This window comes from Pseudophryne corroboree, chromosome 6, assembly GCF_028390025.1.
Source record: "Pseudophryne corroboree isolate aPseCor3 chromosome 6, aPseCor3.hap2, whole genome shotgun sequence".
Lineage (NCBI taxonomy): Eukaryota > Metazoa > Chordata > Amphibia > Anura > Myobatrachidae > Pseudophryne > Pseudophryne corroboree.
Window position 1 is genome coordinate 377,471,353 of NC_086449.1, and position 17,985 is coordinate 377,489,337.

Here is a 17,985-nt window from a genome sequence, read left to right on the forward strand (position 1 = left end):
AGGATACAAACTGGAGTTTCAAGACGTGCCCCTTTACCAATTTTTCAAATCGGACTTACAAGCGTCTCTTCCGGAAAGGGAGGTAGTATGCGCTGCGATACAAAAGCTGTGTCTACAGCAAGTTATTGTCGCGGTCCCCCCGTCACAATGGGGAGAAGGTTTTTATTCAAGCCTGTTCGTGGTACCGAAGCCCATCCGGCTCGGTCAGACCGATTCTGAACCTAAAATCCCTCAATTTCTTTCTAAAAAAAATCAAATTCAAGATGGAATCTCTCCGAGCAGTGGTTCCCAGTCTGGAAGGGGGGGATTTTATGGCGTCAATCGACATCAAAGATGCCTACTTACATGTCCCAATATAACCTCCACATCAAGCTTACCTGAGGTTTGCGGTTCAGGATTGTCATTACCAATTTCAGACGTTGCCGTTTGGTCTTTCCACGGCTCTGAGGACTTTCACAAAGGTATGGCGGAAATGATGGTGCTCCTGCGCAAGCAGGGTGTCACAATTATCCCATACTTGGACGATCTCCTGATAAAGGCGAGATCAAAGGAGCAGTTACTAAGAAACGTTGCACTCTCCCTGACGGTCCTGCAACAACATGGTTGGCTTCTAAATTTGCCAAAGTCACAGTTGGTTCCGACAACACGGCTGTCATTATTAGGCATGATCCTGGACACGGAACTGCAGAGAGTGTTTCTCCCAGTAGAAAAAGCTTTGGAAATCCAGAACCTGGTCAAGGATATTCTGAAACAGGCAAGAGTGTCGATTCACCAATGCACTCGGGTGCTGGGGAAGATGGTGGCGGCCTACGAAGCCATTCCTTTTGGCAGGTTCCATGCCAGGGTGTTTCAGTGGGACCTGTTGGACAAGTGGTCCAGGTCTCACCTACACATGCACCGGAAAATAAGCCTATCTTCCAGGACCAGAGTATCTCTCCTGTAATGGCTCCAAAGTTCTCACCTCCTAGAGGGACGCAGGTTCGGGATCCAGGATTGGGTCCTGGTGACCACGGATGCAAATCTCCGAGGCTGGGGAGCGGTCACACAGGGGGAAAATTTCCAGGGAAAATGGTCAAGCCAGGTAGCTTGTCTGCACATAAACATTCTGGAATTAAGAGCCATCTTGTTATGCACACCAGTGCCTGCAGGAATGTACTGGTGTCTGAACTGTTATGCACACCAGTGCCTGCAGGAATGTACTGGTGTCTGAACTGTTATGCACACCAGTGCCTGCAGGAATGTACTGGTGTCTGAACAGATAGGGATGCAAAACAAATGAACTCACAGACAGACTGGGGAATATGACATTACATACACAGAAGGTGATAGGGTAACAAAATAAACACAAAGTGAACAGAGAAGCCCAGAGGCTAAGAAACTGGGTGTCTCCCTAGTATTAAGAATGCTCAGATGGAAAAAGCAAGATGTTGTGTTTTAATACGTAGAGAACCCGAAATGCTGTTGCTAAGGGCAACAGCAAAACCCTAAAGGGTTACCAACGGGTGTGGCAGTAAACTCCTTGGTCAGAGATGGAATGATAGACACAAGGAGAGTCTCCACAATCCTAATCCTCACTTGCAGTGCACAGGTTCAGCTTACTGCCACTAAACTGACACCTGAACACCTTGCACAGTGAGACAGGATTTAGGCAGGCAAGTCTGAGAATACAGCCGCAAACTTGCTAAGTTCACAAAGTAGCAAAAGAACCCCAGCAAGTTAAACGACTGACTCCAGTCTTACTGCTAGGTCTGGATTGGCAGAGTGTAGTACCAAATCCCAAGGCCTAGATGCAGTAAGCAACAACAAATACAAATCTAAACAGTACTGGCTAACTATCAGGAACTAACTAACCAACAAAGATTCAGCAGCATCTGCTTAACCTGAGAAGAGGCCTTATATAGCAGGTGCTGTCTACGCCCCACTCAGACCTCGACCCGAACCGGAGTATCAGCTGCGCTCAGGTTACTCCGCTAGCACTTGTCTCCCGGTTGCCATGACGACATGGCAGCACAGGGCAGGACACCCTAACAGTACCCCCCCCTCTGACGAGGGGTCAAAGAACCCCTACCACCGGGTTTATCGGGGAACTGCGAGAAGAAAGAGCGTATCAGTCTGGGGGCATGAAGATCACAACTGCGCACCCACGACCGCTCCTCCGGGCCATACCCCTTCCAGTGCACCAAAAATGACAGCCGACCCCGAACCATCTTGGAGTCAAGAATCCTTTCAACAACAAACTCCCTCTGGCCACGTATCAGAAGAGGGGAAGGTCTTCCACTGGAAGAAGGATTACTAATCGCCCGTTTTAAAAGGGAACAATGAAATGTTTTATTGATACCCAAAGAACGGGGCAGATCTAACTGAAATGCCACCGGATTGATAACCCTGGTGATCTTATAAGGGCCGATGAACCGGGGGCCTAACTTATGAGATGGCTGTCTCAACTTCAAATTCTTGGTAGACAACCAGACGAAGTCTCCTAATTTGAAGCTGCAGGGTCTTTTCCGCTTATCAAAAACCCTTTTGGTCACTAATGACACAGACACAAGGGCTTTCTTCACTTTCCTCCAAATACCTCTAAGGACCGAAACCACAGAGGAACCACCAGGCGTGGAGTCCAGGGGGTCAAAAGAATTGGCCTTAGGATGATGCCCATACACACAAAGGAAGGGAGAGATCCCTGTAGCAGAGTGAGCCGTGTTGTTATAGGCAAACTCCGCCATGGACAGATGAGCAACCCAGTCAGTCTGACACTTGGAGACATAACACCTGAGGAACTGCTCCAAGGACTGGTTCACCCTTTCAGTCTGCCCATTAGACTGCGGATGGTAGCCTGACGACAAGCTGACAGAAATCTGGAGATCGGAACAAAATGCCCTCCAGAATTTGGCCACAAACTGGGATCCGCGGTCAGAGACCACATCAAGTGGCAACCCGTGGAGACGCACAACATGCAGCATAAATAATTCAGACAGGCGTCTGGCCGATGGCAGCCCAACCAGTGGAACGAAGTGCGCCATCTTCGAAAACCTGTCAACGACAACCCAGATGGCTGTCATCCCCGAGGATTTGGGCAAGTCCACCACAAAATCCATTGAAATGTGGGTCCATGGCTTAGATGGGATAGAGAGTGGATGTAATGGGCCAACAGGAACCCCTCTAGGAGTCTTATTTCGGGCACAGATGTCACATGCCCGAACCCACTGATCCACATCCTTAGCCACCGAGGGCCACCACACCGCCCTAGATAGCAACTCCCGAGTTCTGGCAATACCCGGGTGACCTGCCGACTTCTTGGCATGGAATTCCAGGAACACTCGCTGTCTTAACCTAGGAGGCACAAACAAAAGACCTACCGGAAGGTCTGGAGGAGCCTGCTCCTGTGCTCTAAGGACTAATGATAAGAGGTCCTGGGTAATGCCCACTTTAATACATGATGGGGACACAATGGGCAACGGCTCCTCGGTGGTCTCCAGGATTGGAGCAAAACTCCGCGAGAGCGCATCAGCCTTGATGTTTTTTGACCCAGGGCGATATGTTATCAAAAAATTAAAGCGAGCAAAAAACAAAGCCCATCGTGCCTGCCTGGCATTGAGACGCTTCGCTGACTCTAAATATGCCAGATTCTTATGGTCGGTGAGAATTGAGACCACAAACTTAGCCCCCTCAAGCCAGTGTCTCCACTCCTCGAGTGCATCCTTAATAGCCAACAATTCCCGGTTACCCACGTCATAATTCATCTCGGCAGGCGAAAATTTACGGGAAAAGTAAGCACAGGGATGAAGGCGATTATCAGACACTCCCATCTGAGAAAGCACTGCCCCAATACCCATCTCAGAGGCATCCACCTCCACCACAAAAGGACGCTCTGGATCTGGGTGTCGCAGCACCTTGGCCGAAACAAATGCCCTTTTGAGACGGGCAAAAGCCGCTTTAGCCTCACAAGACCAGTAAGCAACATCCGCCCCTTTCTTAGTGAGTGCCACCAAGGGCGCCACTATAGACGAAAATCCAGCGATAAATCGTCTATAAAAATTCGCAAAGCCCAGGAAACGCTGAAGCGCCTTCAAACTAGTGGGCTGCACCCAATCCAGGACTGCCTGTACCTTGGAACCCTCCATTTGGAAACCTTCTGGGGAGATAATATATCCTAGAAATGCGATTAGCTGAACTTCAAATTCGCACTTCTCCAGCTTCGCCCCAAGTCGGTGGTCTCTGAGTTTCTGGAGGACTAAGCGTACATGCTTCCGATGTTCCTCCAGGGAATGGGAGAAGATTAGGATGTCATCTAAGTATACAACTAAGAATCTATCCAAATATTCCCTGAGTACATCGTTCATGAAATCCTGGAAGACTGCCGGGGCATTACAGAGCCCAAAAGGCATCACCAAATATTCATAATGCCCTGAGTGGGTATTAAAGGCAGTCTTCCATTCATCCCCCTCTCTTATTCGGATTAGATTGTACGCCCCGCGTAGGTCAATCTTAGAAAAAATGGTGGCAGTACGAAGCTGGTCAAACAAGACCGAAATGAGAGGCAGTGGGTATGAGTTTTTAATCGTGATACGGTTCAATTCCCTGAAGTCGATGCAGGGTCGCAATGAACCGTCCTTTTTACCCACGAAGAAGAACCCCGACCCAACTGGAGACTGTGAAGGTCTGATAAATCCCTTAGCCAAGTTCTCCTGAATGTACTCTGCCATAGCCTGAGTCTCAGGACGTGACAGGGAGTACAACCTGCTCTTGGGAAGCTTAGCATTTGGCAACAAATCAATGGCACAGTCATAGGGGCGATGGGGAGGTAGTACCTCTGCAACTTTTTTGGAGAACACGTCCGCAAAATCTGCATAACACCCTGGCAATCCTGGCAAACTTAGCTGCGAGAGCCTGACTGGAAGGCTCAAGCAACTCCTGAAACAATCAGTACCCCAACTAAGAATCTCCCCAGAGACCCAGTCAAATTGAGGATTGTGGGCCCTTAACCAGGGTAACCCCAACACCAATGGGGCAAAAGTACAGACAGTCACATAAAAGGACAATTTTTCAGAGTGTGTGGCTCCAATAAACAAAGAAATCTGGCTAGTGCAAGAGGTAATTTTACCTTGGGATAATGGTTCCCCGTTTAACCCACAAATCTCAATTTCCGATGCCAAGGGTACTAAGGGAACAGAGTGTTTCAGGGCGAATTGGCGGTCCATAAAAACCCCGTCGGCCCCACTGTCCACAAAGGCCTCAGTCTTGACAGTTTGACCGAGGATCTTCAAGGTCACCGGAATGATAAAAGTCTTCTTGGGAAATTCTGACTTCTGGCCTGACAGGATATTTCCCATCACCCTCAGGCCCTGAAGTTTTCCGGCTTTTCTGGGCATGATACTACCACATGACCTTTATTCCCACAGTACAAACACAACCCCTGCTGTCTCCTCCGCGTCTTCTCACGCGAGGAGAGGTGGGTAGCCCCAATCTGCATAGGCTCCTCGGAAAATTCCTCAGAGTCTGAGGTTCCCTTGGGAAGGAAGGAAACCTCGGTCTCCCTTTCAAGCCTACGCTCTCTCAGCCGTCTATCCACCCGGATGGATAACTGCATGAGCTGATCCAAGCTATCAGGCAAGGGATATTGTACCAGTTGGTCTTTTATCTGGTTAGAAAGACCTCTTCGGTACTGGTGTCTCAGGGCTGGGTCATTCCACTGGGTATCATGGGCCAACCTCCGAAACTCCGTACAGTAAACCTCAACTGGCCTTCACCCTTGCTTAAGGATCGAAATCTGAGCCTCGGCTGAGGCCGTCTTGTCAGGGTCATCATACAACATGCCCAGTGCCGTAAAAAAAGCATCAACACTTTTAAGCGACGGACAGTCAGGCTGCAACCCATATGCCCAGACCTGTGGGTCTCCTTGTAGCAAGGAAATCACTATGCCCACCCGCTGAATCTCCGACCCAGAAGACTGAGGCCTAAGCCGGAAGTATAGCTTGCAGCTCTCCTTGAAACAAAAGAACTGCGAGCGATCTCCAGAAAAACGATCCGGGAGATTTACTTTCGGCTCCTTAACCCCTGAAGGTGCTGCTGCTGCGGGAGCTCCGCCAGCGGCCTGGGAGGTGTGCATTTTAATGGACAAATCATTAAATTGTCGAAGCCAGGACCTGCACCTGATCGACCACCTGTTGCAACGTATTTTGAGGGGTATGCTCCATATTCCCACAAAATTTCAACAGGAGTATTAGGCTGCTGAATATGTTATGCACACCAGTGCCTGCAGGAATGTACTGGTGTCTGAACTGTTATGCACACCAGTGCCTGCAGGAATGTACTGGTGTCTGAAATGTTATGCACACCAGTGCCTGCAGGAATGTACTGGTGTCTGAACAGATAGGGATGCAAAACAAATGAACTCGCAGACAGACTGGGGAATATGACATTACGTACACAGAAGGTGATAGGGTAACAAAATAAACACAAAGTGAACAGAGAAGCCCAGAGGCTAAGAAACTGGGTGTCTCCCTAGTATTAAGAATGCTCAGATGGAAAAAGCAAGATGTTGTGTTTTAATACGTAGAGAACCTGAAATGCTGTTGCTAAGGGCAACAGCAAAACCCTAAAGGGTTACCAACGGGTGTGGCAGTAAACTCCTTGGTCAGAGATGGAATGATAGACACAAGGAGAGTCTCCACAATCCTAATCCTCACTTGCAGTGCACAGGTTCAGCTTACTGCCACTAAACTGACACCTGAACACCTTGCACAGTGAGACAGGATTTAGGCAGGCAAGTCTGAGAATACAGCCGCAAACTTGCTAAGTTCACAGAGTAGCAAAAGAACCCCAGCAAGTTAAACGACTGACTCCAGTCTTACTGCTAGGTCTGGATTGGCAGAGTGTAGTACCAAATCCCAAGGCCTATATGCAGTAAGCAACAACAAATACAAAGCTACACAGTACTGGCTAACTTTCAGGAACTAACTAACCAACAAAGATTCAGCAGCATCTGCTTAACCTGAGAAGAGGCCTTATATAGCAGGTGCTGTCCACGCCCCACTCAGACCTCACAGACTGTGAGCACAAAAACCAGCACCGGATCCCCTGCCGTGCACAGAGCCTGTAACCACTGCACAGCAAAAGACCCGAACCGGAGTATCAGCTGCGCTCAGGTTACTCCGCTAGCACTTGTCTCCCGGTTGCCATGACGACGTGGCAGCACAGGGCAGGAGACCCTAACACATCTATAATGGCCTTCTGCAAGCGAAACATCTTCTTCGCGGTCTACCCGTCCTGATTCAGTCAGACAACATAACAGCAGTGGCGTACATAAACCACCAGGGTGGAACAAAGAGCAGAGCGGCGATGGTGGAGGCCACAAAAGTTCTCCGCTGGGCGGAAAAACATACAAGCGCTTTGTCAGCGGTCTTCATTCCGGGCGTTGACAACTGGGAAGCAGACTTCCTCAGCAGACACGATCTCCATCCAGGAGAGTGAGGTCTTCATCAAGAGGTCTTTGCAGAAGTGACAAGTCATTGGGGAATTCCTCAAATAGACATGATGGCGTCTCGCCTCAACAAGAAGCTGCAGAGATATTGTTCCAGGTCGAGGGACCCTCAAGCCAGTGCAGTGGACACCCTGGTGACTCCGTGTGTGTTTCAGTCGGTATATGTGTTCCCTCCACTTCCACTCATTCCAAAGGTGATAAGGATCATAAGAAGAACAAGGGTTCAGGCGATACTCATTGTTCCAGATTGGCCACGGAGGGCCTGGTATCCGAATCTTCAGGAATTACTCATAGGAGATCCCTGGCCTCTTCTAAGAGCCCCTATTTGATCTTCCATGTGGATAGAGCGGAATTGAGAATTCGTCAGCAATTTCTGCCAAAGGTGATTTCTTCGTTTCACATGAACCAACCTATTGTGGTGCCTGTGGCTGCTGAAGCCTTGGCTGATTCGAAGTCTCTCAATGTAGTCAGAGCTTTGCAAATTTATGTAGCCACAACGGCTCGTATTAGGAAAACGGAGGCTCTGTTTATCCTGTATGCTTCCAACAAACTTGGGGCTCCTGCTTCTAAGCCGACTATTGCGCACTGGATCTGTGATACGATTCGGCATGCTCATTCTACGGCTGGATTGCCGTTACCGAAGGCGGTGAAGGCCCATTCTACCAGGAAGGTGGGCTCATCTTGGGCGGCAGCCCGTGGAGTCTCGGCGGTTCAGCTTTGCCGAGCTGCTACTTGGTCGGGTTCAAACACCTTTGCTAAGTTCTACAAGTTTAATACCCTGGCTGATGAGGACCTCATGTTTGCTCAATCGGTGCTGCAGAGTCGTCCGCACTCTCCCGCCCGGTCTGGAGCTTTGGTATAAACCCCATGGTCCTTTTGGAGTCCCCAGCATCCTCTAGGACGTATGAGAAAATAGGATTTTAATACCTACCGGTAAACCTTTTCTCTTAGTCCGTAGAGGATGCTGGGCGCCCGTCCCAGTGCGGACTCTATCTGCAGTACTTGTTAATGGTTATTGTTTATGTTACACAAACGTTGTGTTTTGGTTAAGATCAGCCTGTTGCTGATTTTGGTTCATGCCGCTAACTGATATTTAGTTAAAAGCCATGTTGTACGGTGTGTTGTGGTGTGAGCTGGTATGTATCTCACCCTTAGTTAACAAAAATCCTTTTCCTCGAAATGTCCGTCTCCCTGGGAACAGTTCCTATAACTGAGGTCTGGAGGAGGGGCATAGAGGGAGGAGCCAGTTCACACCCATTTAAAGTCTTAAAGTGCCCATGTCTCCTGCGGATCCCGTCTATACCCCATGGTCCTTTTGGAGTCCCCAGCATCCTCTACGGACTAAGAGAAAAGGATTTACCGGTAGGTATTAAAATCCTATTTATACAGTGCCTCCACCCAAGTATATGTGAGTCACTACTCAATGAAAGGGTCCTTGGGAAAAACCCCATTACTGTAAAATGAGTTCCTAGTTATACCGGAATAATGGTGATGTGGATGAAAATGCATCTGATATAACATACCACCTTCACATAGTCGGGTATCATCCATCAAAGGGGTGAATTTATTGGTTCTGCAGAGTTCTTTTTTACAGTTCAGGACAATCTATAACATTTCATAACAAGTACAATCAAACACATAACAGGTATAGAATTAACATTAAAGCAGTAAAACTCAATTTATCAATCCCCAAATTTTGCTAACAATGTATCGTTAAAACTATAGATGGACTCTAGAATGGACATATCTCTATTATAGCATGTTACCTTCTACAAGTCCAACTGATGCCAGTAAATATAAATGCATATTTCTGTGTAGGCAATAAAGGTCACCAATTTCTCACCTATTTGACAGCCTTGCAGTGCCGCCTTTTGTCTTCTGTTTGCATCAGGGGTATGCAATCGCCAGGAAGGCACCCAAGCAAGGTAACTAGGTGTGAGCTGCCAGTTGAGTGCCAGGCCACTTTTGCACATGCATACTGTATATATATATATATATGTATAGTATAAATTAACTGGCAAACAAAGCATCATCTACGGTTCCTAAAGTTCCAACATTTAATGATAGTTCCTATGGTGTTCAGCTTCAGTCTCTGTAGTAATGTGTATATAACTATTATAACTATTCTTGGTATAGTTCTTAAATATCCTCAACAGGCAATATTATTTTTTAGAGAACTCTATTTTCCTCAGTAGCTTTCAGTACAGGTAGGTAGCTACTTGGCTATTTTAAATACCTGGGCAATACCTTGGTAACAGTTACTACCTTTGGCCACTAGGTGGTGCTGAAAGACCTCATAAGTTCAATGGCCAGTCTGTAATCAATTTATCAGTATTATTAAAACTGTAGTCTATCCTTGGCTACTTCCTAAGAACTAATGAGCAACATAGGGAAATGCTTAAATGATGCCTTTGGAAGCTCTAGTATATATAGTGCATGTGCATTGTTTAATGTGAGTACACAATTCTCACCAATAGCAGAGCTTCCTTGCTGAGAACTGCTGTGGCCACTGTCTCCTTAATAAGTTTCTCTCTTTGGTGAGCAGTGGAGAGCCTCAGTCTCAGTACTAAGCCAGTGCAGCTGGCCCTGCTCCTTAGAGACCTCACTCGCACTGTCTCCACCTCCTCTTACCCCCTGCTCTCCAGCTGGCTCAGAGCCCACTAAGGGAGCTCCACAATGGAAGCAGCTGGCACCGGAGAAACCCTATCTTAACTCCACCCACCAGTGGCACTGGAAAGCCCTCAGCTGACCTCACTACACCTGCTCCATGTGCCTGCCGCTAATGTTTACAGCAGCAGTAGCTCTTTTGGGGCGGGATGTACTATCACTGATCACGGGTCATCGCTGGTCATCGCAATGATGCTAATTGCATATGTACTAACATATGCGATTAGTATCGCAAAGCGATGCCAGGGGTGTCCTGCGATCAGTGATGGTCCGCAGGACAGGGTTTGTGGCAGCTTCCATCACCTCCCAGCCCCAGGAGCAGGGGCGTAGCCAGAACTTTGTGGGCCCCATAGCAACATTTTGAAGGGGCCCCTGTCCCAATGCTTCTAGAGAGACATGTCTCCACAGCAGGTGTTAATTTTATGCCCCATAGTAATGCCCTAGTTCATATTCTGAACCATAGTAATGCCCTAGTTTATTTTATGAGCCATTGTAGTGCCGTAATTCACATTATTTCAAATTGTAGTACTGTCAGTACACATTATGCCACACAGTGCCCCAATTCACATTATGACATATAGTGCCCTCCAGTTCATTTTAAACCACATTGCAAAGAAAAGGTCCAGGGGGGTCAGAATTAGATATTTGTAGGCCCCAAGGAAAATGTTTGACTTCCAATGGTAGAAAATGTATAGGTCACATTTATCTTTGACAGGGAAGGTGGGCCCCTCTCAGCTCTGGGCCCCATAGCAGCTGCACTACCTGCACCTATGGTAGCTACGCCATTGCCCAGGAGGTGACGTGTGCAGGGAGTCCCTGCCGGAAGGAGACAAGGCTGTGCTGCGAGGGAGAAGGAGGAAGGGGGCCAGGGTGAGGGAGGTTGTCATGAGCGGCGCAGGTTGGCGGTGGGATGCAGCGGCAGTAAGAAGCCCATAGGCTTCTATAGGGTATCACCATCAAAAGATGGCGATGCCCCCAGTGGCGTAAACCCGGTTGTGGGGTCTTAGTACATATGAAAGTGCGGTAAAACCCCCCGATAGATTTCAGCTGGTGTCTTGGCTGTCCATGCCTTTTTCCACCTCTCTTTCTTTCATGTGTTCAATACTTTTTCCCTCTGTCATTTCACATTATTACACATAACTTAATTTATGTACTTCTATGGTTTTATTTCTTTGCATGTGTGGGTTGCATGGGTTGTTGCGGACATTTGGTGACAATTTCATCACAATAGCCCCATTACAAATATATTTACTGAGAATATTTTTGATGTGTTGAATACCTATTTTACCCGCTGTATATGAAATATATTATTGTGAAATAGTATTGTGGTGTACTGTATATAAATGAATGTTTTATTCATTTTTAACATTTTATATATATATATATATATATATATATATATATATATATATATATAGAGAGAGAGAGAGAGAGAGATCTATACTCCTTTACCTCAAACATGAACTATATGTGTAAAATGACCCCCTGCGTGGGGTTACATTTTAATAATCCGTTTCTTCAGCAATTAAAATGGTACTGTTACCGAAACTTCTGTATTTGTTCCGGGCCATCCCCCACAATTTCCCTAAACCTCTTAGTATCAGAGCTAATAAAATTTTATCTCACTTTATCTGGAAGGGATCTAGACCCCGTATTGCTAGGCACATTCTGTCTCTACCCAAGAGTTTTGGTGGGGTGGCTTATCCCGACTCACTCTGCCTGTCTCCTTAGTCAAGCGCGAGATTGGTTTGTTGCACATTCCCCCAAACCATGGGTGCTGATTGAAAAATCCTTCTTGGGATCAATAGTTCTTACAGATCTATTTTTCTTGCCTGTGCACAGCGTTCCGAAGTGGCCTGGTTTTGGGGACGCGATTAGATGTACGTTAAAATTTTGGCACTCAATGGCAGCATCTGACTTTACAATTACGCTACCTGCAGCTGATCTTCCCATTGGTACCATAGCCTGTATTATCCCTAATCTCATTTTAGACGCCTGGATTGCTGCTGGTATCGTGAAACTGAAAGACCTTTTCTCTGAAGGTGGTTTAGTTCCTTTCTCTCAACTTTAATCTCATTTTGATATATCGAAACATGATTTCTTCAAGTACTTACAATTACACCACTGGCTCTACTCTTGGATTAAGTCTAGTAGTCCCCCTCCTCTACCTGCTCTTTTGCTCTCTAGACTGTCTTCTCCCGGCCATAGAAGTGGGATATCTAGATGGTATCAATATATTGTTCTTCTGCATAAAACAGGTAAACTACCTTCACAGATTAAGTGGGAAAATGACCTCTCTGTGGTCCTCCAAGAGGAGGAGTGGGACTCCATCTCCTTAATGTGCTTTAAAATCTCTAAATGTCTCCAGCACTCGGAAATGTTTTATAAATTATGACATAGGGCGTACTTCACTCCGCATGTCTGGCCATCGACATCCCAGCTATGCCGGAGAAATTGTGGTCGTGTAGGTACCATTTTTCATATTTTCTGGGAATGCGCGGTCTTGGGGCCGCTGTGAACGGAAGTGTTCTCTCTTCTGCAGAGGCGTCGGAACTGGGGGGGCAAGGGGGCAGCTCGCCCCCCCCCAAATTGGAGAGGAGCCGCTGCCGATATACAGGAGGAGCGATGTGCGGTCAGCTGAAAGACCGCACATCACAACCTCCATGCAGGGACTGAGCAGCAGCGGCAAGATGCGGCTGTGTGCACTGCAGACCCTCCTCCTCCCAGACCCAGCTCAACGGGGCTGCCCGCCGCCCTCTCACCCCCTCCCCTTACCAAGGCTGGCTCACGGCACAGAGAAGTGCCGCGATTCGCGGGTAGTAAAGGGGGCATAGCCTAATGCAGAGAAGTGCCTGCCTTCCCTTCATTACAGACCTGCTGTGGCTGGGACTGGGTTGAGTCAGGTAAGAGACTCTTCCACCCGCTCCCACTCCCTCTCTAATGGCTAATGCAGGATTTGTAAGGGGGGGAGGGGATCCTTATACAGTATGTACGTCATATAAAATATATATATATATATTGTTAAAAATGGGCCGGCACTTCGAGCACTGACTGCAGAAGATCCCCACCTCCGCATGTCACAGACCTCTCTCGAACTGGCAGCCAATCAGGAGCAGCCGCGCACAGGGCCGGTGCAAGGTAATTTGGCACCCTAGGCAAAACTTATGTCGCCCCCCATCCCCGTCCCCCCACTCACACACCCTTAGGTGAAAAAGTGTGGAGGTGATAGATCTGTGTCAGGGTTCAGCTCCACCTCACTATACTGGCACTGCGCGGTGACCTGTGATTGTCCAGCCGGTTGGCTTGTTCCTGTGTATGGTCAGTGAATGTGGGGACGTGTGGGGGAGCAGTAGTTTATCTGCAGAGTGCAGTGTGCACAGTGGGCGCTGCTGCTGTCTCGGCTTCCAGGCGCATCGCAGGCGACCATGGTGGACAGTGTGTACCAGACCCGCTCCCTGGGGGTGGCGGTTGAGGGGCTCTCGGATCACTATGCAGATGTCCGAGCAGCTCTGGTCTGGCATTACTACATCGGTGAAACAAAGTCGCACCGATGAGTATTGCTTGTGGATCTTGTCCCTGCTGCAGAGGCATGGCTGCCAGACCATGCTGGATGTCGCCTGTGGCACAGGGTTAGCTCAGTGGGGAAGTGTGACTTGTATCCAGGGGAGAGGACGGCTTCCCCATCACTGCTACAGACTGATAGTCCGGACCATCTGTACAGTGTACACACTAGTGATAGCCCGATCCCATAACACACAGGGCTGTCGCTAATATCAATGATCGTCCAATCACACTGATAGCATGGTCCATCCTATAACACAGTGATTTTCAACCATTTTCAACTCGCGGCACACCGAACAGGATTTTTAAATTGCCAAGGCACACCATCAGTTTCCCACAACCACTACGGGGGGAAGGGTCAACACACATTGGCCTAAACAGGAACAAAACACATATTGGCCCCCTCAGCAATTTAAACACATTTGCCCCCACAGTAATTGCAGCGCACATTGGCCCCCACAGTAGTTGCAGAAAATATTGGCCCCCATGGTAATTGCAGCACATAATGGCCCCCCACTGTAATTGCAGGACACATTGGCCCGCATGTTAAATGCAGAACATACTGGCCCCCACATTAGTTACACCACACATTGGCCACCACAGTAACAATAAATAAAAATTTACAGGAACCTATTGTACTTGAGTAGGTTAGTTCTGTAGCTCTGGAGGAGGCAGGAGCTGTTTACTGTCTCCCTCCTTCAGCGTTGCAGCCAGCGGTGAGGAGCGAGGACACAGGAGCAGCACTTGGCCGGCAGGTGACGTGGAGGAGCACTGGGCGGGCAGGTGACGTGGAGGAGCACGCTGAGTCACGCTGCTGCTCCATACAGGTCATGGGCCAGGCTGCGTCTGGGCTACCCGGAAGAGCCCAGCGCCGCCCGAGCCCGACATCGGACATTATGGTTTCAAGTGAGGCAGCGGCAGGGTTATGCAGCGGCAGCGGGCATCTCTGGCGGCACATCTCAGAACCACTCGTGCAGCGGCACAGCGGTTGAAAAACGCTGCTATAACATAATGAGCGATCACACATTTCTCTTCACTGCCACTAGGTACAAAATGCTCTGTTTCTGGACTTCCCTCTTAATTTATGATTTCCATCTCCTGTGCTGAACTAGTTATATGATAAGAAAGCTGTTTCTTCACAGGTGATGGCAATAATAAATTAAGAGGGAAGTCCAGAAACAGAGCATTTTGTACCTAGTGGGGCGGGTCATGTTGGAGGATATATATATATATATATATATATATATATATATATATTATATGGTGCATACATCGGCGGCACTCTCGGCGCATAAAGGAAGAAGGTAGACACAGCTGGGTGCGATCTTTTTTTTTGTGATCAACGTTTCAATGTCTATTATAACATTTCCATCAGGATAAGTGCTTACCGTTACAAACTCACCTAAATACCCCTGTCTCTGTAGTCCATGGTGCCAAAGTCCCGACACACTCCGTTCCGTTCAAACTTGATGTCATCACAGTGCGCCGGCTACGGCGTCATGGAGTACCCGGACTGGAGCACCTCTATTACAATAAAACAAACAGTATATAATAAACAAAGTGCAAAGTGATTGTGCAAGATCCGTGCTGCATAGTAATATTTGCATTACTACCCCACAATGTCATCAAATATAATACTATTGCACTAAAGGCAGAAAGAAGTAACAAACAAAACAAGCTCTATCGCAGAGCTACTTATGTCTACCTTCTTCCTTTATGCGCCGAGAGTGCCGCCGATGTATGCACCTTATCAAAGGAACCGGCTTTTCCGGTCTTCCGCGGAGGGCACCGGTCATCAAACCACTTAACCATACAGGACAACGGAGTGCCGTAAACAGCTTACTATATATATATATATATATATATATATATATATATATATATATATACACACACATATTTATTATTATTATTATTATTATTATTATTATTTTTTTGCCAAGTAACTTCAATAAAGCCAAATGAGGTTAGTAAGCAGCCCCAATATATTACAATAACCCACCACACAAAATAATCTACACAACACCACAGAAAAAAATACTACACCCCTCTACCCATCTCACCCCCCACATAATATATTAGTATACAACCCTCTACAATACATTATTACACGCCCCCAATCTACCTCCCCTACCAGTTAATATAAATATACAACCACACAGATATATTACACCCCTCAACCTATTCCTCTCCCCAGATAATAGATCTATAAACCCGCTGATAAATTACTATACCCCCCAAACACCTCACCCCCCCAGATACATTACACCCCTCAACCCACCTCACCCCCCAAGCAATATAAGTGTACACCCTCCACTTCACCCACATAACATAAATAAGTACACAGCCCCCGTCAGGTACTTACCTCTGTTTGCAGCATTGCAGGAGGCTCTGTGTTCCCTCACACATCAGCTGCAGCAGCATCCAGACCAGGACCCAGGAAGTACAGGCCATGCAGTGCAGGAGGTGGCTGGGACTCCTTAATACAGGCTAGGAAATGGGACCTTCTGCCTGCAGGGGACACCATTCTGTGCACAGCAGGAGAGAGGGTAGGGGGGGAAGGAGGGGGGGGTAAACTTGGGACAGGCTGTGTGTAGAGCAGGAGAGAGGGAGGGTGGACTAACTGTGCAGAGCAGGAGAGGGGGAGGGATAGGTTGTGCAGAGAAGAAGGGAGGGAGGAAGGGCTCGGGACAGGCTGTGTGCAGAGCAGCAGAGGGGGGGGGGGGACTTGCTCTGCAGAGCAGGAGAGGGAGGGACCCTGGACAGGCTGTGTGCAGAGTAGGAGAGAGGGAGGGCTAACTTGCTGATCAGAGCAGGAGGGGAGACTCGAGTCGGGACATGCTGTGTGCAGAGCAGGAGAGAGGACTTGCTGTACAGACTGCAGAGCTGAAGCAGGGATTGAGGAAGGGGGCGGGGAGAGGGAACATCACTCATCGCCTGCAGGGGAGGACAGATCGTGTGCTGTGCAGAGGCAGTGCCTCTGTCAAATGTGGAGCAGTGCGGCGCCTGGCCAGTAGAGGCAGGGGAGGAGGAGATCTGAAGGGCCGATCACATACCCCTGCCGCCAGACCACTGTGTTTCTATTTTCACACAGGGGGACAACGCCACTATAAAGAGAAGCAGGGGAGGTAAGTGGAGTGATCGTGCTCCCTGTGCTCTTCTCCAGCCGGAACGCCTCCTTCTTCTTTGGGGCCTGTTGCATATTGTAATCAATGAGCGTGACTCATAACTAATACTGCTGATGCCATTGGCGGCTACTGGCCGCCCCTTCAGGTCCCCCGCCCATAGGCAGCTGCCTAAAGCTGCCTAATGGTAGCGCCGGCCCTGGCCGCGCAGCCGTTCCTGATTGGCTGCCGGTCTGTGGCAGATTCGAAATAGTAGTGGCGGTCATAGGAACCGCACCAAAGGTCGCCGACCACAGCCGCCTCCTCTTTTGCACCGCAGCCGCCCTCTGCCTCCTCCACTGCATCACCGCCGCCCTCTGCCTCCTCCGCTGCATCACCGCTGCCCTCAGTCTCCTCTGCACCTACACCAACTCCCACAGCCTCCTCCTCCGCATCATCTCGAACGCCCACAGCCTCCACGACCCGCGCCGACCACAGCCTCCTCATCCACCGCACTGCAGACCACAGCCTCTTCCGCATCGCCACTGCTCAATAGGTCATTTTTACTCTGCTGCCTTTCTCTCTCCCTTTGTCCCTGCTGTCACTTTCCCAAACCCTCTCTCCCCTGTCCCTATGTCACTCTCCCTGTCCCTATGTCCCTGTCCCTATGTCACTCCCCCTGACCCTCTGTCACTCTCTCTGTCCATCTCCCGGGTGGTTTGTAGGTTGCTGGCTGTTGGGATCCCTGCGCACAGTATACCAATGCCGGAAACCCGACACCCGGCATACCGACGCCTTTTCTCCCTCTTGGGGGTCCACGACCCCCCTGGAGGGAGAATAGATAGCGTAGCCCACCACCGTGCCCGCAAGGGGCTCATTTGCATTCGCCCAGCTGTCGGTATGCCGGCGGTCGGGATTCCGGCTCCGGTATGCTGGCCCCCCTCTCCCTGTACCTACATCCCTGCTGTCACTTTCCCTGAATTGTGTCTCATTTCGTGTGGCATAATGTGAATTTCGGCTCATACCGTATGCTATTATGTGAATTTCGGCTCATACAGTGTGCTATAATGTGAATTTCAGCTCATACCATTGGCTATAATGTGAATTTCGGCTCATACCATTGGCTACAATGTGAATTTTGGCTCTTACCGTGTGCAGAGCCGTCTTACCAGC

General features: G+C 48.7%; 1 protein-coding gene and 1 long non-coding RNA gene across 4 annotated transcripts in view; one reads left to right on the plus strand and one right to left on the minus strand.

Moving 5' to 3' along the window:
- LOC134932380 (uncharacterized) overlaps nucleotides 1-16,737 on the minus strand; it is a 206,224-nt gene extending 189,487 nt beyond the window's left edge. For all 3 annotated transcript variants that reach the window (XR_010179338.1, XR_010179339.1, XR_010179337.1), the window contains exons 1-2: nucleotides 16,074-16,737; nucleotides 15,111-15,232 (exon numbers count right to left, since the gene is read on the minus strand). This is a non-coding gene — a long non-coding RNA (uncharacterized LOC134932380). The remainder of the gene's footprint in view (nucleotides 1-15,110; nucleotides 15,233-16,073) is intronic.
- Nucleotides 16,461-17,985, plus strand: part of LOC134932377 (carboxypeptidase A2-like) — a 94,096-nt gene continuing 92,571 nt past the window's right edge. The window contains exon 1 of the mRNA XM_063926749.1: nucleotides 16,461-16,836. Coding sequence (XP_063782819.1) covers nucleotides 16,547-16,836 — 290 coding nt within the window. The 5' untranslated portion in view covers nucleotides 16,461-16,546. The remainder of the gene's footprint in view (nucleotides 16,837-17,985) is intronic.